Genomic DNA, 25,869 nt, shown 5'->3' with positions numbered 1-25,869 from the left:
GAATTCGTTTTGACCTTAATTGTCTCTATCCCTTCTTTTCCTTTTTTCTTTTTGTTTTTCTTTTTTCTTAATAATTGACATATTGTGATACACGCGGGTTTGTAGATGCTATGGGCATGTTTGGGTGGTTTTTGTTTTTCAAATACTTTTTCAATATTATTTTTCAAAATTTAAATTCTATTCAAATTTTATTTTATTTTTTTTTTTAATTTTGTCACAGATTTTTTAAACCATCTAAATATAATTTTAAAAAATAAATCATCTCCGTATTTGCAATTTTGAATATATTTTTAAAAAAATCGCACACCCATACGAGCCCTACATATTTGGTTGATTTTCAAAATAAAAGAATAGAAAAAAAAGAAGAAAGAAGACGAGTCAAATATACCAAATAGCAAGTCTGCTGTCAGTATAATCATACTGGAAAAGACAAATAGAAGGTTATTCTTCATAGGAGACTCAAAATTTTGACCCAATTTTTGGTCAATTTCACCCAAGCTAGTTTGTACTTTGTACAAAATAATATGGGTTGGTTGGATAAAACTACCAAAATGTTGTTGTTGGGCTGAGTGGAGGAAGATGTGCCCTAGCTTGGGCCTCAGAGCTTTTAAGACAAACCGATTAATAAATAGAATAGGGCCGTGGATAAGATCACAAACTAAACAACAAGAAGAAATTGGTTTTGGTATGTGGCCCAAACAAGCCACTAATTAACTGAAGACTCCATTAATTTATATTTCATCTTTTCCTCAATTAACCAAGCCATATTAAAATTTAATTTTATAGTCCACATTTATTTGTACTTCAATTGTTTAGTCGATTGCTTGGTTTTTGTCATTGCTTTTGTAGTTTTAGGATTTACATTCCATAATTTTTAATAGATTAAAATTGTTTGTTTATAGTATGATAAAATGAAATTGATTACTCGAAATGTTTATTCTAAACTGATTGTCTGTTCTAGGGGTAATTAAGTAGAATATTCGATTGCTGCCTACAAACTTCTGGCAGTTGGTAGTCGGAATAAAAAAACTATTTCGATATCAGCTCCGTAGATGATAGAATTTTTATTTTGTTTGTGAATCAAACCGAACAAATTTAACTGGATTTGCCTCTCAGTTTTTTGCATCACTTATTTATCTCAAAAATATATCTAATAAACATTTGTTTAGCCCAAATAAATAACCATTTGAGCCCAAATATAACCAATTTTTTCACATAAAAATAGGCTTGGCCCAATATAAAAAGTTCATGACTAATCGACATTTAACCGACTTCATCAAGCTAACCGAGTTAATTGAAATAATCAAAATTTATTCTTGTCAATATAAAATCGATTAATTAACCAACGTAACCGACTTTTTCAATTTAGTAGGTAAAAATAATCATACCGTCATTGATTTAACCGATACACGATGTTTTATGCTATATGACGCTTCCAAAGACAACCATAAAGTTTTATTTGATTATTGTATTCCTACTTTTTATCCAAATCTTACGAGTATTTGTTTATTGCCCCCACTATATTCTATATATAAGACATATGACAATGATAGCCAATTAATGGTCATGTAGATTTGAAAGGCTGATGAACATCACTTCAAAAAACTGTTCGCTTTGCTCAACTAGCTTCTGTAAACCAGATAACGGACACTTCCCACAGCAGCAATTAATTTGGAGACTTACGATAATTTCAAAACATCTACGTACTGACTACTACTGAAGCCTTTGAAAATATATGTCTCAAGTTCTCAACGTACAAAACATCAGACAACATGCACTACTTATTTCTGTATGTATATATGAATATAGACATGCAAACACAGCACAAACTCTCTTCCCATTTCAATATCTCATCATTTCGTTAACAATATTTCAAAAAAGTCCCTTTTTTTTTTTCTTTCAAAAAGATAAGTGGGGGAGACTAATTGTAGCTAAGAGTCTACGTACGGATGGATATTAACCACCCGCATCTGTAAAAAGTCCAAAACACTAAAAATCAGCTTAAATTATTTTTAAAATCGTTTAAAATATGCTTTAATATAGACTCAAAGAATGATCAAATGACTAAAATATGTCCAAAAAACTCATTATCTAAAATGTGGATTGCAGATAATAACCGCAATAACCATGAATTTGCGATTAGTAAAAACATGATGCAGATGCAGATATCTAAAAATGATATATTCATTTTGCGGGTGCAACTGCGAATATTTCATATAATTTTATCCGCATTTGCATATACACCCCCTATTTGTAGCTATTTTAACCGGGTAGTACCTGTTTGCTGGGAGCCATATAGGAGGAGCCTAGATAGTGACCTAACCCTATTAAGGCATCAATAGGACCCAAGACAGTTAGTACTAATAGAATTGAAAATTCTCATTAATTTAAGAAGTCGAGCTCTCATCCTAGTATATATATGTTCAATCACTTTGAAAATTTTATTGAGGTAACTGAACCACTACCATTCAACGAAGGTTCCAAAAGTTTGGTTTTCTTTTGGAGAACAAAATTAGAGGACGGGATCGAAAAATTTGGATATGAATTTGGCATTAATTTCTACTTTTACACCAAATCTGGATGCATATTTAGCTGAACATAAATCAAAGATCAGTTTGACTCAATCAACACCCGGCCATCACTATGATTATTGGAGAGACTTATTTTGCAATCGACTCCACTTCAGCTTCTTTCATCATCGTCTTTATAATACTTTATAATTAATTAAGCTCATAAAGTAGAAATAAATCATATCTAGATATGCCACAATGGTTAAAACTTTATAGTAATAATCTGTATTTAAAGGAGAAGTAATAGTACTGGGGTGTTTGGCAAGCATCTCATCTCCTCTCTATTTTTCTCACTTTTTTCAAAAAATTCAAATCCAAAACATTCTAACTTTTTTTTTTTTTTTTTTTTTTTTTTTTTTTTTCACTTTTTATATCACATCAATAATTTTTTTTTTATTATTCAAATAAAAAAATTCACTATCTAGAAAACAAAACCTTTTCACTTTAATATAAAACAATTCTTTTTATTTTTTTTATTTTTTTATATCACATCAATCATTTCTTACTACAACTCTAACAAAAACTCCACAACACAAATACTTACCAAATACCCCCAGTGTTGGGGTCTCTGTGGCTGCCCTCTTTGCATTTCAGTTTTGTTTAATTGAAATTTTATTCATAAGAAAAAAGGTATTTAAAGGAGCCAATATATAGTTATTATATAATTACATGAACCGGAACGTAACCTACTGTCGAGTAATGCTAGAAGTTCTTTTTATGGCACTTTTGTATCCCTAAAAAAATGAGGTGATTTTTAAAATCACCATTGAACTTGTGATTGATCATTATTAAATTTTAATCAAATAGTAATTTTAAAAGACACCTCATTTTTTAAGAGAAACAAAAATGACACACGAGAAATTTCTAAAATTATTAGCTACGAGTCTACTACTGTTCCATAATTGTGTCTTGCTGCATTTCAACAAGGTCTTATATATATATATATATATATATGCAATAGATTGAATAGAGCACAATCCAAACGCACGCTCAACCTAAAATAACTTTTACTTTTCTTTTCTTTTTTTTTTTAAAGAAAAAAAAAACCCCTAAAGCTAGCTAGGGGATTACTTTACCATACTGAAAAGGTGGTTAAAAATTGTGTTTTAAGGTGACAAAAGATCATATCTCTAAAGATATATGTGGTTCTCACGTATGCTAAGGGACACATAGTGCTTTTAGAGACCGGATTGAAAGAATTTTTCTATAATCCAGTTTGTATGAGATTTCTATCCGTAAGAAAGGGCATACTGGCATAGTACAAGCCTACAAGCTAGGCATGCAGTGCCAACTTAATCAAATTATTATGAAAGCTTTGAGGCTTTTTGTCCTAATTAGTTCAATCCGTATGGTACATTTGACACTCTAATTTCATATTAAAAAGATGAATTATTCATATAAAATGAACGGATTATAAAAGAGTTTATAGATACTAAATCTTGTGCACGTTGATTTCTTATATTTTGTGATAATGTGCTTTATAAATGATTTTAAGAAAATTTAATTATAATTTGATTAATATTTTGAAATGGTAGTTGGCAAATTTGAGTAACCCTTTTCCAATATCATATTACAAATGATGTGCAATTCAAGCAAGAATATATATAAGATTGATAATTTAGAGGGAGAGAGTTGGAAGAGCGGAATCTTTGGTATAATAGCAGGCCTCTTAAGGAAAGGGAGAACAGGATATTCTTCAAGATACCCAGAGTACTTCCCATTATTATTCGAGTATTTAGATTCTCATAAGACTTGCACACATTCCTAGGTTTGTTTATAGTTTACAGTTTATTTCCAGGCTTATTTTAAGTTCTTCTACCAGACTTTCGTTTGCCCCAGCCCCAAGGCATATTAAAGAGCAACAATTATTTATTTATTTATTTATTTTATAAGCGGGTATTAAGGGCCACTTAGATCGAAATCAAAGTGGTCTAGATTTAATCTAAGAGCAGAAAAGGCTAGTTTGCGTAAAGAACATGCATACCACTATAATGTTCTACCATCACCAAACTTTTAGGGATATTACCCAAAGGCCAAGAGTTTGAAATTTTTTAGGTGTTATTTTCTTCTTGGAGCCGGTTATTCGGGTGGAGCCCTCATCTCAAAGCTCAATATCTTTAGTTGTGTGGGATATTGGACTGGAGATTAGTCTGGTAGATCATGGCTGGGCCTTTGCGTTTGGTGACTACCACTTCATGTGGAACAGTCTAAGGTACTACCTGCCTATATAAGTGAAACTGGAAAACCGTGATTAAAAAAAAAAAAATAAAAAAAAATCTACACGGGATGGTGGAATGATCATATGTAGTCAAAAAATTTAGATCTATCGGTAAATCAAAAAGTTGATTGGTTTTTGATGCAGAAATTAACAGAGTCATAATGCATTACTGTGTTTTGATTATCTACCACATGCATGACCGTTATGATATGTTTGGTACTCGGAATGATTATTCTATGAGGGAAAAAAAAAATAATTTTTATTAAAAATGGATGAAGGTGTAATAAAATAGCCTAAGTAACATTTGAATAACTATTCTATTACAAAAAAAATAATAGTTTTTTTTTTTTTTTAATCCCTCAGCCCCTATAGGCTGCAATATATCTCGTTCGTTGAACGACTGTCTCACCAAGATGGTAGTCGAATCTTTCGAGCGCTGTGACTGCCTTGCTAGGAAACTAATGACTAATCTCTAGCCCAATGTTCAACGTCATCCCAGGTATTAGGTTTTAATTGTAAGTACAACGAGAGTGATCAACATGTCAATTTGAAGAAAGGAAGATCGATTAGCCAACCAAAGTAGAGGACCTTCTTGAGAAAGGGAGATAGTTTGACCACTTATAGGAATGTTATTCAATAGCGCACCAAATGCGACGCAATAAAGCAGTGCACGAGGAAAGAAAGAGGAGCAGAGGGGGTTGATACCCAATTATCAAACTGAAAAGCACACAAAGAAAAAGGAAGGTCTTGTCTTCAAAGGGGACCAGGTCAGCCACAGCTTCTTTGATCATGCCGGAATGAGAAAGAAAATAATGCCGATCGTTAGCGAGAAGAAAAAGCGAGAGCCTCCACTCTCAGACTGCATGCCTATCATCGGTCATTTCACTCTTATTTTGAGTAGACAAGTCGAAAATAAGATTAGCTATGCTGTCGTGAGTCGGGTCTCCTACCATCCCATGTTTGTTCTTCACTTTTAATAAAAATTATTTTTTTTTCTTCTAATAAAATAGTTATTTCGCGTGACAGACGTAATTTTAATCTTTTTTTGTGATTTTTTATTTTTATTTTTATTTTTATTTGTGGTAGATCTTTTATGTGATTCTTTCAGTTACGTATGGGGTTAATTGAAGGTTGTGCATTGGGAGAAGATTAGCGACAAGCCGACGACTGGGGTCTTTCACGAAGTCCGAAGTACATAGTAGAAATGTATTAGCTAGGAGTCTTTAATATATTTTATCTTCCGTTTTGTTCTTTATTTTTTAATCTATTAAATGATAATTTATATAAGAGTAGCAGCAGCAGATTCTCAACTATTTTTTTTATATTTATGAAACAAAATTACTTTTTGTTTCCCTATAAAAAAATACCCTACAATAGATTCTTTTATTTTTTCCTATATCAATTAAATATTATTTTTTTACTCTTATTTTATTCTTTTTCTCTCTTTCCTATTTTTTCCCTCTTCCCTATATCAATTAATTATACTTTTTTTATATTAAAATAATACATAGGGAATGAATAGTAGATATGTATACATTGAGAATCACTATTCATTCCCAATCCCCTAATCTAAATATAGGGCATCTACTGTGGGAGGTTTTTTGATGTTTTTTATGAAATTTTTTCTAAATATAGGAAAGGGAACCAATATAGAGTAACTGCTACTAGTGCTCTAAGAGCACTAGCAGCAGATTCCCAACCATTTTCTCTATGTTTAGGGAACAAAACTACTTTTTGCTTCCTTATAAAAAAATACCCCACAATAGGTTCCCTTACCTTTTCCTATATCAATTAAATATTATTTTTTTACTCTTATTTTATTCTTTTTCTCTCTTTCCTATTTTTTCTCTCTTCCCTATATCAATTAATTATACTTTTTTTATATTAAAATAATACATAGGGAATGAATAGTAGATATGTATACATTGGAAATCACTATTCATTCCCAACCCCCTAATCTAAATATAGGGCATCTGCTGTGGGAGGTTTTTTTGATGTTTTTATGAAATTTTCTCTAAATATAGGAAAGGGAACCAATATAGAGTAACTGCTACTAGTGCTCCAACTCTCTATTTATTTGCTGAAAAAACAGACAGAAAGCAATGAAAAGTAAAAACACTTTTAATTATTGAATTAAGCTTTTTCTTGTTTTCTATGTTTTTGGAAATGGCATCAGTTGCGATTGCATAGACTAATTTTATAGACAAAGTAGGAACTTCAAGCATTTGAAGTAATAAATTCTATGCTCTGAAAAATAAAAATAAATATAAAAAGTAATAAGTTCAAGGGGAAAATACATTTTAGCCCATGAATTATCACTACTTTTTTACTTGCATCACCAAACTTTAAAAGTAGTCAAACAACCACTCTGTAGCAAAAAGGCCACGCCGTTGAGAAAAATCGTTAAAATAAATGGAAAGTGGTCATGTGTGTCATGACCTCACTGGTGTTTTTCTTCCAAAAAAACTCAAAAATATTAAAACATAAACAAAAATAAAAAAAGTAAAAAAACTATATATATATATAAGAAACTAATTAATTAATGGTGGTTGAATCACCCAAATGAAAAGAGGGAGGGCTGAACCACCCACTTGTATTATCTTTTTCTAGTTTTTTAAATAGTTTAAATTTTAAATGTAATTTCTTTTTCAATAACTATGAGGGTAATTTGTTTTCAGGGGTGAATACAGTATTTTATGATAAAAGTCAGGGTATTTTGGAAAGAAATACAATAAAGTGGTCACGGGACCACTTTTTCATCTACTTTAACAATTTTGGCTAATGAAGTGACATTTTTATAAGAGTAATGATTCACTACTACTTAAATATACAACTTTTCACCACCTTGTCTATGTGGCAAGGTGTCCCCCACTTTAATTTATTTTTAAAAAATAAAAAAATTCAGAAAGTAGTGGGGGACCACCTTGCCACATAGGCAAGGTGGTGAAAAGTTGTATATTTAGGTGGCATTGAATCATTATTCTTTTTATAATGGAGTGGTAATTTGAGATACCCGAATGTCACTTTTTGAAATTTAGAGACCGTTTGAGATTGTGTTAAGAAGTTAAAAAAATATTTGTTTGGTAAAAAAAACTCCAAAAACTTACTTTTTACTCTAAAAATGGCAAAAATAATATGAAGCTTATTTAAAAAATAAAAAATAAAAAAAATCATTTTTTTGAGATTCAAAAACTCTATTTTCCAACACAATATCAAACGGACTCAGAGCGGTGCAAGTGAAAAAGTGATAATTGTTCAATGGGCCAAATGTATTTTCCTCTGAGTTCTAAGTTCAACATTATTTCTTTCAGCCTCCACAGGGCATAAGATAATTCAATGAGCCCGGGGCGGATTCAGAAATTTTTATCAAGGGCCGGAGACCAAAACATAAAGACAATAACTTTTTTTTTTTTTGATTGGTTTTGTGCCTTAAGTTACATTCGTTGATCGAAAAGCATAATGTATTTCGATCACATGAGTAATGTTTCTTGCACAACTCTAACATAACTTTTACACAATTCTAACAATTTTTTTTTTAAATCAATAATTGAATATTTAGGGCCCACATGTAAGAAAACAAATCCAATATTTGATCATAAAAAAAAAATAAAAATAATTAGAGTTATTCAAAAGTTATGTAAGATTTGTGCAAGAAACATTATTCATTTCACGTTGCGAAAGCATCAATCGACTTTAAACGGTTAAACCCGTTTGATTTCCACATCAAACTTATTCAAATTAGTAAAATATATCTTTGGGAATAATTGTTTAAAGAGGTCGAGATTACGACCTGCTGCATTGCAACACTCCACGCTCAGAATAAGTTATTGTGTCACAGATTAAATGGCAAGTTCGAGCTAGGATGTTGGCTAAAAGGTTTGTGAAGTTGGTTGGCCGGAAACAATTTCGGCCTGGTTCATCATCGGAACTTACAAAATCTGATACAAGGGTATTGAATTGATGTGGTCTTTTGCTGGTTGTGTTTTGTTGTACGTTTTGCTCTGTTTACCTGTGCATAGCAGTGTTATGGTTGTGTTTCCTGCTCTATTTTACAGTTTATTGTTTAGTGTGTTTTGTGGTTTTTTTTTTTTTTGCTATCTGTGCATAGCTTTGTTTGTTTTGCTAATTGCTCCTGATCACTAGGGGATTGTCCCTATGCAGGTGACTTGTTTCAGTCTGTCCGGAGAGTTGTATTCTTGTGTTTGTGCTTTATAAAGAATTTAATTCACCAAAAAAACAAGGTCCAGATTAGGGTTTTTATAATAAATTAAAGTCAAATTTTTTATAATAGGCCACAGGACAAACAAATAATAGAGGCCAAACTTAATAATTTAATTTGGCCATAATATTATAGTATATTATAAACTTAATTCAAATAAAAAATGTGAGATTCATGCATGTGAGTCTCATAAATGTAAATTTTTTATATATGAATCTCACACATAATGTGTATTGGTATAAGATTAATGCACGATAATGTGAATATAAGACATGGGTCACAATTAATCGTCCGTACATGCATCCGATCTGGCCTACGCTGATCCAGTACAACGTTATATTAATTTGATGAAACCAACTCATAAAGCTGACTTTTCAATACGTGAGTGAAGTGGAAGGCGGCAGCACTAGCAATCTTGACAGTTAGGCCCTGTACGGATTTCAATTTCTAAAAAACTTCTGATAATTAAGCTAATAAAAAGAAATACAATGCTGTCGCATAGAATGACGCAATCTTAAAGTGAAACGTACGTGATTAATAAATAATGAATTACCTATTTATTTTTCTTTTATTGTTTTTTTTTTTTTTTTTTTAAGGTCTAGGTGGGTTGATTAATCATGCCAAGACACGATGCATTAGCAAAAGTCACACATAAAGTTAAAAAAAAATATATATATTTAAAGATTATTGTAAATTCTAGGCATGCTTACCCTGATGAGCACATGCTTTACCAATGGCTCGTCCAATTAGCGATGACACATTTCCAGGTGCTTTTGCCATGCATCGATCAGCATCCATTTATAATAAGCCTTCCATATATGCAGTTGAGTTTAATTTGTATATATTCCTGCGTGTGTTCATTTTGTTCGATATATCTCCAATATAATAGGTAGAATATGATGCTGACCTGTTCGGCATATATAGAGCTAGCCCCACATGCCATAGTGAACAAAGAAGACCACATCTTTTCATGTGCATGCATAATATATACACACATGTACGCATGCATGTATGTGTATCAGTGTATGTGTATATATATATATATATATATATATATATATAAAGTAGGTGGTGGGGGGTTTAATCGACAAGGACCGAGTCTTATATGTTTTGTCAGGAAATGGACGATAATGTTATTATTGGTGCTAGTACTGCGAACGATGATAATTTCGTCAAGGAGCAAGAGCGGCTGTTGCCGATAGCCAACGTGGGGCGGATCATGAAGGGAATTCTGCCATCCAACGCGAAAATCTCCAAGGAATCGAAGGAGACGATGCAGGAATGCGTGTCGGAGTTCATTAGCTTTGTCACCAGTGAGGCGTCCGACAAGTGTAGGAAGGAAAGGCGAAAGACTGTGAATGGCGACGATGTTTGCTGGGCGCTGGAAACACTTGGCTTTGATGACTATGCCGGCCCTATTAGAAGGTATTTGCATAGATATAGGGAGCTAGAAGTAGATAGAGCTAATCAAGACAGGCTTAGGAACACTGATGAGTGATCGATTATCATCATGGAGATCAATAAGCATGAGCCTAGCTAGCCTTTTTCATGTGATTCAAACTAGCTTGAAAGGACTCCATATATATATATATATATATATATATATATATATATATATATATATATATATATATATAGGTAGCTCCTCCATCCTCCACCCAAAACCCTTTTTAAGACACTGTCATGATTTCTATTTTCTAACCTTAATTTGCTTATGGTCGATCAGGAAGATTATATAATATGGGTCATTTGCCTTTTCATATTCTGCGTGCTTTAATTTAATTTATTGCATACATCTCAGATTTACGAAGTTTGGAGGTCTAATTACTTGACCTAGATTCCCCTAGTGAATGGGATTTTTTATTTTTTGGGTTAAGCAGATTTCATCACCGAGAAATTAACATAAACAACGAAGCTGTACACAACAATTACTTGATCACTAGCTAGCTAGTAGCTAGGTTAACTTGTGGAAATTAAACAAGAATTTTATCACCTAATTAAATCCAGCAGCTCATGCATAAAAGAGCTGGCACCCATTGGGCTATTCAGCCTAGAGGAGGGAGATGTTTAAGTAACATTTAACTGCTCGTAATTCTTTGTTTTTATTTCTTTTGCTACAGTTTTCATATTTTAATTAAATTTGTACACAAATCTCAACATTATATATGTGTCCTGCCTTTTAATTGGTTCGATTTATTGTTGTTAGCCTCGATCTCTTGGTTCAATATATTTCTTCTGGTTCAATTCTATATATGAGAAACCTCACAATCGTTGGGTTTTGTTTGCCGACGAATGGGAATATTAATTGCCAAGTCCTGCTTAATTGACGATGAAGCATTATTAATAAATCTTCTAGAATCTAGAGTGCCTCCACAACAAGACGGAGAGCAAAACGTTAGTAAACCACTATCACGTTGAAATTTGATCTGAGAAAAAAAGATTGATAATATAGGAATTTGCTAACACTTTGTCTTGTATGTAAGCTAGATTACTAATTGCTTGACTAATCCAATCCAATCCGCTGACACAGAACACAAATATATACTATGAAAGTCTAGGGTTAGTCGTCGATCTAGAGTAATTCAAGTTCTAGGGTTTTTTTTTTTTTTTTTTTTTTTTTTTTTTTTTTTAACCCAGAATATTTTGTGAGTCGAGGACCACCTTTCAGTGGTCAAACACCTAGCTACTACACTAGACGTCAAATGAAAGCCTAGAAAGACCCGTACGTGGCATGTTGACAATTGACATGCATTAACTGTATCAGGTGATCATCTTCCTAAACATGTGGAGACAAACAAACAGATAGAGAGAAGACAAAAGAATTAGGGCTAGCTTAAAGTACTACAAGCTAGTTCCTAAACACGAGGTTCCTCATTGGTTTAATTTGAGCTTAGGATCCTTAATTTGTACACCCTGTTTAATTAGTTTAATTATCTGTACGTTGGCCAAACGAACGCTGGGATTAGATTGAGACGGTTTGAAGAACAAGATCAAAATGTAGAAAACTTCTATCAAATTAATTAACATGTGTTAGTTAATTCTACAAAGTACATTATTAATCTGTTTCCTAATAATTTTAGGTTTATAAGGATGATAAATTCAGTCAAAAGTAAGCAATGTGAAGCATCATATTAATTATATATAGACATCTAAAGGTATTCTGCAGAAAAGAACTAGAGGAAGAACATTTGTATAGATTCATATGATAGTGTTAAGAAAAGAAGGAAAAACAAAGTAAATACAATTTTTCTTAGACGAATAACAGTTAAATTAACAAAATAACAGAATTGAATCTGCATAGGCATTCGGTAATTAATGTATTTGTGAAGGAAAAACAGCTCCTGCAGTTTTAGATCCTTTATAATTATAATAAGCCGTAATGAGTCACTCACTAGTAGATTTACTTTTCTGATCAAATTCTGTATATTGAAAGAAGAAAAGATTGCTATTCAAAAAGAAAGAAGAAAAGATTGGAGGAATTAGATATTCAAAAAGTACTAGCTAGTCGTCCCCATACTAACAGAACATATTTTTCCATGAGTTTCAAGTTTACCATATCATAAAGATTTATAAGTTATTTTGTAGAAATTTGTAATGAAATGGAAAAATAAAGAAAATAGCGGAAGAAATTAAGAGAGAAAATGGGACAAGAGAATTTTGGACTTGTTCGGTATTCGACACTTACGTCCACCAATGAAAATTGCCCTAAGAACTACTTTCATGTGCTTAGTCTTTTATGATGTCATTACAAATAAAGCAAACCAATCCTATTAATTTGATTACAATCTAAACCAACTATGAAAATACATTAGATAAGGAAATTATCAAACCTATATAGAAATTAACCCTACATAGCTCCTATCGGATTTGTCCTATAAGATTTGTCATATGATTACAGTTTATTACTTTTTTTGGATGAACAACAGTTTATTACTTGCCAAGTATAATTATTCAAAATCTATAAGTAATAGGCACGACTAAAATGTTGAGTAGCATTTTTTTTTTTTTTTACCAAAGAACACGTACAGTGAATTAAAAAAATATTATTCCTCGATCACCTACATGATCCGTTGAGGAGAGTACTTCATGTATTTATAGACGATTCAGTTGATCAGAATAAGTATTTGCTTACAGAATGAGATAACTCTTATCTATATATTTACATTAATCGAAATCCATAATACAAAACTATCCGGTTGATCAGAATATTGTTGATGGGATCTCGAGCGAGTTGATGCCGTGAGGTGTCTGGTATCACTTTCTTTCTGTACATCCTAATGCTTTTGTACTTTTAAGATCAGTAAAAACAATTATCATACAGTGTTGATGCATAGATAACGTACTGATTCCCATCAATTATCAAATATATTGATGTCTAAGAAACTATATATATATATATATATATATATATATATATATATAGTACTGCTTCACTACTTTCTATGACTGGAATTAATGTTTGCTAAGGTTGTCCATTAATCATTCCATTACAAAAACAAATAGAAGAAAATCACACCAAATGAATTAAACGGAAACCGACCAAAATCTCAAGCTAGCTAGACCTCATAAGTCATCCCTACCTTGAGAAGTCGGTTGCGAGGAATCATGAAAACTTCATCCGCCTGCCTCGCACATCTTCTCAACCAATTGTAGGCGTAATTTACAGCAAATATCTTGAACAAGCTAGACCCCTTTGAAGCCATCACCTCATTTTCACCAATTAGATAAACAATATCCCCAGATGTTAGTGCATCATCCACTATTCCCACCTCTCTTTGCACCATTTCTTCATTAATTCTCCTCGCCACTACTTCCTTACCGTCTGATTCCTCGTCACATTTTTGTATGAATTCCTTCAACTCATTCACCAACATCTCCTTAAAAGACTCCCACTCATCAGTTCTTCCCTCCTTATAACCATACCTCACAACGCATCGGAAAATGCCTAGCCCATGAGGCTCGACTCGCCGGAACAGAAACCGATCCTCCAGAGGGACCGTGCTAATCGGCAATGATTTGATCGAGACAAAGACAAGAACTGAGTGCAAAGCTGGAATATTGGCAACATAATGTGTGAATATTGGGGAGATGCCTTGGACAAGCTCAGTGTATAATAGAGCAAGCCCTGGGAACCGAAGGATGGTAGGATCAGAGGCTATCTCAACCAATTTCTCTTTAGAAACTTTGTTATCCAGCTCGTACATGTACTTCTTGCGGTAGCCATAGTTCCATAAATACATAATAGACACAAGAGTCAAGGCGAATAACAAAGGAAGGTACCCTCCATCAACAAATTTGTAGAGTACTGAGGTCAAAAATAGGAGTTCCAAAACCCCGATGGTTAGGGCATAGATGATGATCAAGTATATGTTTGTCTTCCATATCATGATCATCACAAGGATAAGAAAAGTAGATGTGATTGTAAATACAAACGACACCGCAATTCCTGTTGAAGAATATCAAGAAGAAAAAAAAGACAGCAACTATTATTAACATGCAGATTAAAAGAGTGATAATTAAATGACTTCTATTAGATAACAAATTTGTAGAACGAAAACTATATTACAACAATGATTGACTATTTTTTCTTCACTTTAGGGAATTTGTTGCTTTGATATTGGCTTTTGATCAGAGGTAATCTTGGTTCATAACAAGATCAAATTCAAATAGTAGTTTAGACCACACTCAACCTCTAAAATTAGATAAAAAGATATTTCATAATTAAGGGTTCGTTTGAGTTGAAAACACAATTTTTAAAAACAGATATCCAAACTTTCATCACTTTTGAAAAAAGATACTAAAACTTTAAAAAATGTCAATTTAGGGTATCCATCTTTCAATTTTTTATTTTTATTTTTTTCCTTCAATTTCAACAATCCGTTAGAATTTTCAGTTAAATCATGTCAAAATTTTCAAAATACCTCTCATTTTTTTTAGGAAAAAAATTAATAGGATTTAAGTATTGGTTAGAATTTAACGGAATTTACAAAAATATTCATGCCTAAATCTTTTTAAAAAATTCATATTTTTTTTTTAAAAATAAACACAGGGGTATATTGGAAATTTTGAAAGGATTTAACGAAAAATTCTAACGGGGGGTTGAAACTGAAAAATTGAAAGATGGATACCCTAATTAAATTGACATTTAAAAAAAAAAAAGTTTTGGTACATTTTTTTTCGAAAGTAATAAAAAATTATGGGTTATAAGTGAAGTTTTCCTATATTTTTTGCGATTTAGTTTAAAATCCAATTTTTGATCTACGAAACCCTAGTACCAAAAGCACTCTAAGTTAATCAACCTAACTTTAATGTCCTACTTCAAAAGAAAGATACGTCTATATTAGGTTTCAAGTATTTACCGTAAGCGTTGCCGATCTGCAAAGTATTTTTGAAGCCAAGAGTGACACCCACACAAGCCAACATGAGAAGGGTGTTGATCTCGGGAACATAAACTTGTCCTTTGTACTTAGAGGATGTGTGAACTACCTTAACCCGTGGGAAACACCCAAGTGCTAATGACTGTTGGATGATGGAGAAGGAAGCTGAGATTAATGACTGACTAGCGATGATGGCTGACATTACAGCCACAGCAAACATCGGCCAATATAGCGGTTCTGCATTATATATATATATATATATTGTATAAGGGAAGATGATCAGATGAATACAAAGAAAAATGACAGATCAACATCGCCCGGTAGAAGAAAATAGTAAGAGAAAACTTTACTCTTATCACTGCTGATTTATCACTTTTACAATATATCATACGTTTCAATTTTATAAAGTGTCAATTTAGTGTATCAATCTTTTAATTTTTTTAATTTCACTCATCCATTAGTACGTATAATTCTTTTTCAAAAATATCTGGCATGAGTAATTTTTCAAATTCGTTAAATCCGGACCATGCCTAAAGCCTTGTAATTTTTTTTTTCTTCTAAAAAAAATTAGGGGCATTTTAAGAATTTTGACACACTCAAAATTCTAACTAAGAGTGAAATTAAAAAAAAAAAATTGAAAAATAGATACACTAAATTGACACTTTTTAAATTTTATACGTATGATTGTAAAAGTGGTGAAAGATTAAGAATAATAAGTGAAGTTTTTTCAAATGAGTAATGATTCTCTACCACCTAAATATACAACTTTTCACCACCTTGTCTATGTGGCAAGGTGGTCCCTCACCTTAATTTATTTTTAAAAAATAAAAAAACTCAAAAAATAGACAAGGTGGTGAGAAGTTGTATATTTAAGTAGCATTGAATCATTATTCTTTTCAAATAGTAAACGTACTTGGAATTGAACTATAGAAGGCATTGCTAGCATCCTGATTGTGCTTCCGGAGATAGGAAGCTTGACCAAAGTAGGCAAGGACAATGGAGGGAAACACTAGAGTGCATGAGCTTATTCGAATTGAGCGGACGCTGAAGTGACCAAGATCCGCAAACAAGGCTTCAGAACCTGATCGATCATGATAATATTGTTTGATCAGTACCATCCAAAATATAAGTTGTATATTACTGATAGATCGATGCTATGTATATATATATACCACAGTAGCCATTATTTTCACACACCTGTCAGGCATAGGATGACGCCTCCAAGAGAGATCCACGCATCCTTCTTATTCCTGTTGAAATATTGAACAATGTACATTGGATTGACTGCCTTGATAACACCCGGATCATGCCTCGCAAAGTTGTACAAGCCAATGATTGCGATGAAAAGGAACCAAATTGTAAGTACTGGAGCGAAACTATAGCCTATTTTATCTGTCCCAAACCTCTGAATTTGGAACAGAACTATCAAGATGCCCACAGAAATCCACATGATCGTATTATCAGTAAGAGAAGTAGCAGCTTCCTTAACTCCCCCCACTGCCGACAATACTGCATGCATGCATGCATACACCCAGATCGAACATCATATTGTAAATTTGTTATTTCATCATCACATAGTATAATGGCATGATGATCAATATATAAATTGAAAACAAGTATAATCGATCATCACATCTGCTGTACCTGATATGCATGGTGTGAGGATTCCATCTCCAAGTACCATGGAGGTGCCAAGCATGGTGATGAACAAGATGGAGTATTTTATTGTTTGGTTCTTCTCAAGCATGGACTTCACAAAGGATGCCCTCTTGAGCCGCCGGTTTGGCACATCTAGTCGGTAGTTGGATACTTCTTTGTCTTCAGCCTGCTGGTTGGGCGTCAAGCTGACCTTGGCGTAGCGGCATATCAGAGAATATAGAGCAAACGTTCCTCCTACAACGATATGAACAGTTTGATGATCATTTATTCCAAGTTTTAGTATGTCCCGTAACGGGATAGATCGTTAGATTCTGAGAGATCAGAATAAAAACCCTTTTAGTTAAAACCCTATCACTACAAAAAAAAAATAAGGGATTTAATATCGTTTGGGATAAATTCGTTTTTACAAAAATACTCAAACGATTTCAACCATTTGGAGTCGTTCACTTTTCAAATGATTGGAATTATTTGACCAATAAAACGATTTTAATCGGGCCTGTTTGGCAACCTCCTCCCCTCATATTAGGGTAGGAATTTTTTGTTGAGTGATAGTAAAATGTGATTGATGTGATATAAAGATAAAAGAATTTATATGGAAAAGTGGAAAAAAAAATTGTATTGTAGTGACTTTTATTTATTTATTTAAATAGTAATAAAAAAGTGTTGATGTAATATAAATAGTAAAAAATGTTAAGAATGTTTTAAAGTTGATGTTTTTTGGGAAAAATGAATATAATAGAAGGGGGAGGGGAGGAGATTGCCAAACGGGCTTAGAGTCTAAACTTTATATTTTAAGTCACTTTCTAACGGATACTATTCAAACGACTCAAAATGAATAATGTCAACAAGTGACTCATAACAGTGATTTTTTATTTTTATTTTTTTGTAGTTATATGTTTCATTTTTATTAATCAGTCATCCATATAAATAGGAGAAATAGAAAGACATACAATATATAGGTGAATGAACTTTTAATACAAATAAACTACTCGTACATAAATTTTATTAAAACAACACAAACTCTACCACCAAGGGTAGAACCAGGAACTTTGGTATAGGAAATGATTTTTTTTTTTTTTTGATAAGTTTGGGAGACAGACTTATATAAATGCAAAATAATATAGATACATATAATTTCCCTACGTGTGTGTTTATATAAAATAAAAGCATAGAAGTACTAAATTTAATCTCATGGCATCACAAACACACAGTAGCATAAACGACTAGCAAATATTATTTCCTTAAGATGGTCATTAACATATATAATGATAAAGATTGTACAAGGATGAGAGAATTAAGATCGAGAAGATTACCATCACCGTTATCGTTGGCTGCAAGAACAATGAAAACGTACTTGATCAAAGTGATTGACATGAGGGAGTAAAAGATAAGAGACAGCACTCCAAGAATGTCATCATTGTGCTTAATCCCATTAGGGAAAACTCCTGGCAACACATACAAAGGTGAGGTGCCCAAATCACCATATACAACCCCAACGCTCTGGAATGCTAGCTTCATTATGCTAATTCCCCACTCTCCGCCCTGCATCCACCCAAACCACCTTGAATAAATTAAATCTAGGAAACCAAACAAAATAATATACGATTAATGTTCCGTTTGTCTGGACGGAAAATATTTTCTGTATTATATATCCGGTGTTTGGTGCAACTAGAAAGGATGATGAACGGAAAACATTCTTCGACCCATCTTATAAAATGAGAGATGGGTAGGGTGAATATTCTTGTATCAGAAAATGTGTCACGAGGAGATCAGAATCTGTGTCACTGCACAAAAGGTGTTGGTTGGAGGGGGTTTAAGAAATATGGGATTTTAGTCGTACCTGAGGAGATCCATGGCCTTGACTTGATGAGGTGATTCTGGCTGCCTCCAAATCGAAGGAATCAATCTTTTTCCAAGAAAGCTTCTTACTTTTGAGCCCAATATTCTTACTGCCATGCTGATCATGAACTTGCTGTTCTTCTTCTTCTTCTTCTATGATATCACCACCCTCCATCACTCTCAAACAGTGCTCTAGAACGTACTCACAGATTTATGCTAGGGCTTTGTTGTATATATCTAGCTATGCTTAATTAGTTATTGATAGAAGCGTATTTATAACTTGAATGACATCCAGTTGTACAACAACTGTGACTCTTTGTATTCCTGTTAATTATAATTAATCACCTGATAATTATCGTCTAAATTATCGGCCGGGCCCCCACAAACTTTGAGAATTAAGAGCATGGAGGAGGCTGATCTGTCATTCGCGTTGTAACTTTTTCGGAGAATTAAATAGACCAAAAAAGTAATTCTGAATACATAGACAGAAAAATGTGAAAATTTTGTAAATTTTAATACATAAGCGATAAAAATTGATACTAGTCATTGACTTCTCTCTCCCTGCGTATAATCAACTCTTCTAATACATTAAAATTTTCTTTTAATTTAGTATGTTTAAATTGATATTTATTCATAAAGTATTTACATATGTCTTTAAAAATAATGATCAATTTAGTCGATTAAAGTCATATTTGTTAACAATTATATTAAAAATACATATGAAAGTCATATATATAACACTTCAAAGTCAAGATGGGTCTCCAAAAGGAAAAATTAGGGTATCGTGGAGAAGGTAGCTTACTTTTATGAGAGCTGATTGGTGCACAACTGTAGACACATGAGGTAGGACCCATTTATCTACAAAAGTGCACAACTCTTACACAACTGCCGTACAAGAGTCTTTTTTCTACTTTTATATAAGAGAAATGATCATTACACTCATTTCTCACAACAGCCCCACAACAAGCTGACGTGACTGGTAGTATTTTATTATTTTTTTACAAAAAGAAAAGAAAAGAAAACAAAATAAAAAAAGTAATAAAATATTACCAGCTACGTCAGCTTGTTGTGGGGCTGTTGTGAGAAATGAGTGTAGGGATCATTTCTCTTTATATAAAAAATGCTTCTTGCACAACAACCATATACATCAATTACACAACTCTAGCTACTCAAGTAACTAAATTCTATTAATTTGATTACAATCTCAACCAACTATAAAAAATACATTAGATAAGGAAATTATCAAAAACCTATATAGAAACCCTATATAGCTTCTATATATATATATATATATATATTGGATCTCTCCTATGATCAGATTTGTCATATGATTACAGTTTATTACTTGCCAAGTGTAATTTATTCATAATCACTAAAATGTTAAGTAGATTTTTTTTTTAACCAATTGTTGCTAAAAGAAAGAACACAGTGAATGAAAAAAAAATTAATATCCCTGATCACCTACATGATCCGTTGAGGAGAGTTCATGTATTTATAAACGATTCAGTTGATCAGTAAGTATATATTTGCAGATAATTAGTATAGCATGAGATAACTCTTATCTATATATTTAGATTAATCATTAATAGAAATCCATAATACAAAACTACTTCCGTTAATCAGATTGTTGATGGGCTCTCGAGAGAGTTGATGCCGTGAGGTGTCTATCACTTTCTTTCTGTACATCGATCCTAATGCTTTTGTACTTTTAAGATCAGTAAAAATAATTATCATTCAGTGTTGATGCATAGATATATAACGTACATATGAGTAATTCTATTAGTACATTAAGTGTTCATAAAAAAATGAGGTGGCTTTTAAAATCACCATTGGATGTGTAATTGATTAAATGAAGATTTTGATCAAATGGTAATTTTAAAAGCTAAGTACATAATTTTTTTATAAACATTTAATGGACTAATAGAATTATTCCGTACAGATTCCCATCAATTATCAAACATTTGTTCCATTACAAAAACAAGTACAAGAAAATCACACCAAATGAAACCGATCGACCAAAATCTCAAGCTAACTAAACCTCGTAAGTCATCCCTACCTTGAGAAGTCGGTTGCGAGGAATCATGAAAACTTCATCCGCCTCCCTCATACATCTACTCAACCAATGACCGGGGGGGTGGGGATGGGTACCCTCCTCAACTCTTAAGAAAAAAATAATAATTAAAGTAAAAAAAAAAAAAAAAAAAAGGTTTTTCGCCTATTGGCTCCTAGCAAGAAATTTTTTGGCCCCTTAGCCCATTCCCCTTTATCATCTCTTCAATTAGTTTCATCTCATTTGGAACGATAGCTTTATTGTCAAACATTTTTTTCCTTTAATATTTCACAGGTAGCAATGGATATGTTTGAGAAGGTAACGATGGAAGGAGTTTTACAACGTTGTAGAGGCTTTGTTCAAAGTAAATGAAAATTGTTTAGTAATTAAAGCAGTGCATTGGAAGAAGACGTGTGGATTTGAGGAGTCATACGCTTGACAAAGCTCGATGTCCTAAGAATGTGGCAAAAATAATGTAAAATAGGCAAAAATAGCTAGACGGCATTAGAAAAATCTAGAAGATATGTGTTTCATTTGTTTTGTGTTGCGTTTAGCAGAATGTGTTTTGTGTAAAATATAGTGTATTTTGTATAACAGTTAGTGGGCTATTGTGTTAGTTAGAGTGGGCTGTTCTAACAAAAAGAGCAAGAGAATATTAGTTTCAAGAGCCATATCATTCAGATAAAGCCTTGCGAGAAGACCGAGAAGCACACAATTCATTTAACTAAAATTTTTCAATTTTAGTACAGAAGCTGAGACCTTTTTATTTTTTATTTTCTAAATCTTTGGACAGCGGTTTTCTTTACCCCCCCTTTTTTTTTTTTTTCCAAAAAACTCTTTTCACTTTTGCTTATTGATTTTTAATTTGAAGGGAATAATAAAAATATCAAAACTGGATTATGTTTAATTTACTTAAGATTTGCATCTATATATATATACTTTAACCCCTACTTAAGAAAAAAAAATTTTGGTCCCTCCCATTAAAATGTTTGGCTCCGTCCCTGTACTCAACCAATTGGAGGCCTAATTTACAGCAAATATCTTTAACAAGCTAGACCCCTTTGAAGCCATGATCACCTCATTTTCACCCATTAGATAAACAATATCCCCAGATGTTAGTGCATCATCCACTATTCCCACCTCTCTTTGCACCATTTCTTCGTTAATTCTCCTCGCCACTACTACTTCCTTACCATCTGATTCCTCATCATCTTTTTGTATGAATTCCTTCAACTCATTCACCAACATCTCCTTAAAAGACTCCTATATATCAGTTCTTCCCTCCTTATAACCATACCTCACAACGCATCGGAAAATGCCTAGCCCATGAGGCTCGACTCGCCGGAACAGAAACTGATCCTCCAGAGGGACCGTGCTAATCGGCAATGATTTGATTGAGACAAAGACAAGAACTGAGTGCAAAGCTGGAATATTGGCAACATAATGTGTGAATATTGGGGAGATGCCTTGGACAAGCTCAGTGTATAATAGACCAAGCCCTGGGAATCGAAGGATGGTAGGATCAGAGGCTATCTCAACCAATTTCTCTTTAGAAACTTTGTTATCCAGCTCGTACATGTACTTCTTGCGGTAGCCATAGTTCCATAAATACATAATAGACACAAGAGTCAAGGCGAATAACAAAGGAAGGTACCCTCCATCAACAAATTTGTAGAGTACTGAGCTCAAAAATAGGAGTTCCAAAAGCCCGATGTTTAGGGCATAGATCGATGATGATCAAGTACATGTTTGTCTTCTATATCATGCTCATCACAAGGACAAGAAAAGTAGATGTGATTGTAAATACAAACGCCACCGCAATTCCTGTTTAAGAATATCAAGAAGAAGAAAAGACTGCAAATATTATTAACATGCAGATTAAAAGAGTGAAAATGACTTCTATAGTTCTATTAGATAACAAATTTGTAGAAAGAAAACTATATTACAACATTGATTGACGACTTTTTCTTCACCTTAGGGCAATTTGTTGCTTTGATATTGGTTTTTGATTAGAGGTAATCATGGTTCATAACAAGATCAAATTCAAATAGGGTTTAGACCACACACAACCTCTAAAATTAGATAAAAAGATATTTCATAATTAAGCATTTGTTTGAGTTCAAAACACAATTTTTAAAAATGCAGTTAAGCTAACTCTTTGTAAATTCGTTTAATCTTTAAAATCGTGCACTTTTAGAAATGCTGCGAAGCTTGTAATTTTTTTTTAAAACAGACTTCCAAACAATATTTTTTTTTTAGAACTTCACTTATAACCCCCTATCTTTAGAATATCCTCTAAATCTATTTTTGTGATCCAAACTAGGAAGGAGGTACTAGTCACACTCAAAAAGCACCAGGTAAGGGAACACAACCTTATAAACCCCAACAAATTTTATTTTAAAAAAAAAACATTTTTCAAGAGAAAAAGTTGAAAATTTTTCTAAAAACTCTTTCATGCTTTGATACTACTTATATTTCCGTCACGATAATACTCTTATCATATAATGTAATTAGAATCTCATATGATCATACATAGCTTATATTTGTTACATGAGCACCATATGGACAAAGGATTATGAAATCATAGTTCTCAAAGGCATAGGTTACATATGAGCAAAGGTTGATATCATAGTACATGTTTCATGTGCACACAGTTTTACCCCCGTTGCACCATGCCATAGATACCTGGATTCCACAGTTTCATAGGGTAGCATGGCAAACACACCAAAGGACAGTTACGCGAAGGTGTGTGCTACCAGCCGGGATGGCCTTCACCTAGGGAAGTTCCCAACCCGGTACGGCTTTCCCCTATGACGACAGGATGGGCTCATAGTCGTTTTTTGAGACGAGCCAAATGTGTGCCGCTCATGGTTAATTAGCGGATATTGGGCCAAGGGTGGATAAAACTTACACATTGAATTGTTGTGCATTTGATCTAATTGCATTCTCTCTATCTGATTCTTATCTTGAATTCTATCTTGGTTGTAAGGGAGTATACTATTTATAGCTTAAATTCCAACATGTATTTTTATATATATACTGCCATTTATTATGTTGTGTCCCTTACTGAGTTGTCGAACTCACCCATTTCCCTTGCAAACTTTTTAGATGACACTATAGACCGGAGTCCTTTCTTCATGGATGGCGTAGACTCCTCCCTTAAGAGTATTAGACCGTTATGGACCGACCTAACTTTTGTATTGTATATTATGTTCTGTTTTTTTTTTTTTTGAAAATTCCTAGAAATATGTTGTAACGACTAAAGAACTACTTCATATATATATATATATATATATAATAAAATATAGCCTTGTGCTATTTTTGGAAAAATGTGTGCATGCTTCTAATTATATGGAGTGTTTTTTTTTTTTAGATGCTTTTAATTATATGGATGTTTTATAAACTCAAGTTCACGTATCCCCTTATATCCTAAAACGAGGGCTTGACATATGATTTATATGTGAGGTGTTTGATTTTGTTTACATTATTCCACTCACATATACTAGAGAGTATTACACCTATTTCAGAGTGATTTCAATTGTTGAGTGTTAACATTAGTAAGGCTTGATTCAAAACATACTTTCTTATGGAAATTTGAAGTCATGTTTATTTGGACACTGAGAGTGTGTTTGTGTTGCCTAAATTTTCACTCACATTGAACTTTGTTGGCATGAGGAATCTCTTCGGTAGCTGTAGTGTCATGACCTTGAACTAATTCTTGTTGCTAAGTGGAAAAATAAAAATAAAAATTATTGGAGTGTTTTTCTTGTTCTTGAGTGTGTGTCTGTTTTAGGTCGCTTGAATTGCTAGGGACTAGCAATAAGCTGATTGAGGGTTGTCAACCTTAGTTGAGAATTTAGTCTTTCATAGTATTAAAATATGTGGTAGAATATAAATGAAAATACATGGAAAAGAGAGAACTTGAATATTAGGGACAAATCCCTCGTATAAAAGCCCCTTCCTCTGCTACTCGTTGTCACTGTGCGAGAGAGTCTGCTAAACGAACTCCAAAAAAAATCCCTCCCAAACCTAAATCAAACATTGTCCTCAATATGTCCATTCTTACATCAAAAAGGTGAAAATCATGCTGATAACAAGTACAAAATATAAAAATAAGAAATATAGTATCTGGTTGAGTTTGTACCACATGAGTCCTATAAACAAAGAATTAACCATTTCAGCACATGAACACATGTCAGAATCACATTGAAGGAGCAAGAAAAAAAATGAAGAAAAAATAAAAAGAAAATGACATGGAATGGAATGGGTTGTCTCCCACGAGCCTCAAGTTTACTGTTTTAAGCCAGACTTCCAACAAATCTAAAAATAAATCCTGATACATAGGATCTTCCAAATTCGCTTCTTCTACCTTTGGACTTTTCAATTCTAAAAAAGGTTTCAATCGTTGGCCATTGACTTTAAATACATCATTATTAGAATTCTCAATCTCTACAGCCCCATGTGGGAAAACAATGCAAACCTTGAAAGGACCAGACCATCGAGATCGTAATTTTACAAGGAAAAGATGCAAACGAGAATTATAAAGGACCTACTGTCCAGTTACAAATGATTTCCTCAAGATGTTCTTATCATGAACTCTTTTCATTTGGTCCTTATACACTTTGGAAGAATTATAAGCATCATTCTGAAAGAATTGGTAAAGAGTCATCATCACACTTTACTATCAATCTCAACAGGTGGTCTTCTACCACATTTTCAGAACATTTCTTGTCTCGAATCTCAAGATCAAATTGTTGCAGCAACAAAATCCATTGGATAAGACGAGGTTTAGAATCCTTTTAGGAAAAAGGTACTTCAATGCAGCATGATTCGAAGACACTACAACCTTATATCCCAATAAATAAGATCTAAATTTATCCAATGCAAAAACAACTGCCAGTAATTCATTTTTCGTCATGGAATAATTGATTTGAGCA

General features: G+C 32.8%; 2 protein-coding genes across 2 annotated transcripts; one reads left to right on the top strand and one right to left on the bottom strand.

The window, feature by feature from the left end:
• The first annotated feature begins 10,097 nt into the window (after positions 1-10,097).
• On the top strand, positions 10,098-10,600 carry LOC133858860 (nuclear transcription factor Y subunit B-5-like). Its single transcript, XM_062294318.1, has one exon. It carries the CDS (start codon positions 10,113-10,115, stop codon positions 10,503-10,505), a length of 393 nt encoding a protein of 130 aa, XP_062150302.1. The 5' UTR covers positions 10,098-10,112; the 3' UTR covers positions 10,506-10,600.
• Positions 10,601-13,563: 2,963 nt separating this feature from the next.
• Positions 13,564-19,057, bottom strand: LOC133859797 (potassium transporter 5-like). The gene is made up of 7 exons (XM_062295334.1): positions 18,884-19,057; positions 18,357-18,585; positions 17,029-17,277; positions 16,582-16,893; positions 16,298-16,465; positions 15,367-15,621; positions 13,564-14,453 (listed from the first exon to the last, which is right to left on the bottom strand). The coding sequence occupies exons 1-7, from the start codon at positions 19,055-19,057 to the stop codon at positions 13,564-13,566; spliced, it is 2,277 nt and encodes a 758-aa protein (XP_062151318.1).
• Between the last annotated feature and the right edge of the window lie 6,812 nt (positions 19,058-25,869).

The sequence above is a fragment of the Alnus glutinosa genome, chromosome 1 (genome assembly GCF_958979055.1).
Source record: "Alnus glutinosa chromosome 1, dhAlnGlut1.1, whole genome shotgun sequence".
Lineage (NCBI taxonomy): Eukaryota > Viridiplantae > Streptophyta > Magnoliopsida > Fagales > Betulaceae > Alnus > Alnus glutinosa.
Note: the sequence above shows the minus strand (reverse complement) of the source record. Positions and strands in the feature narration are given on the sequence as shown.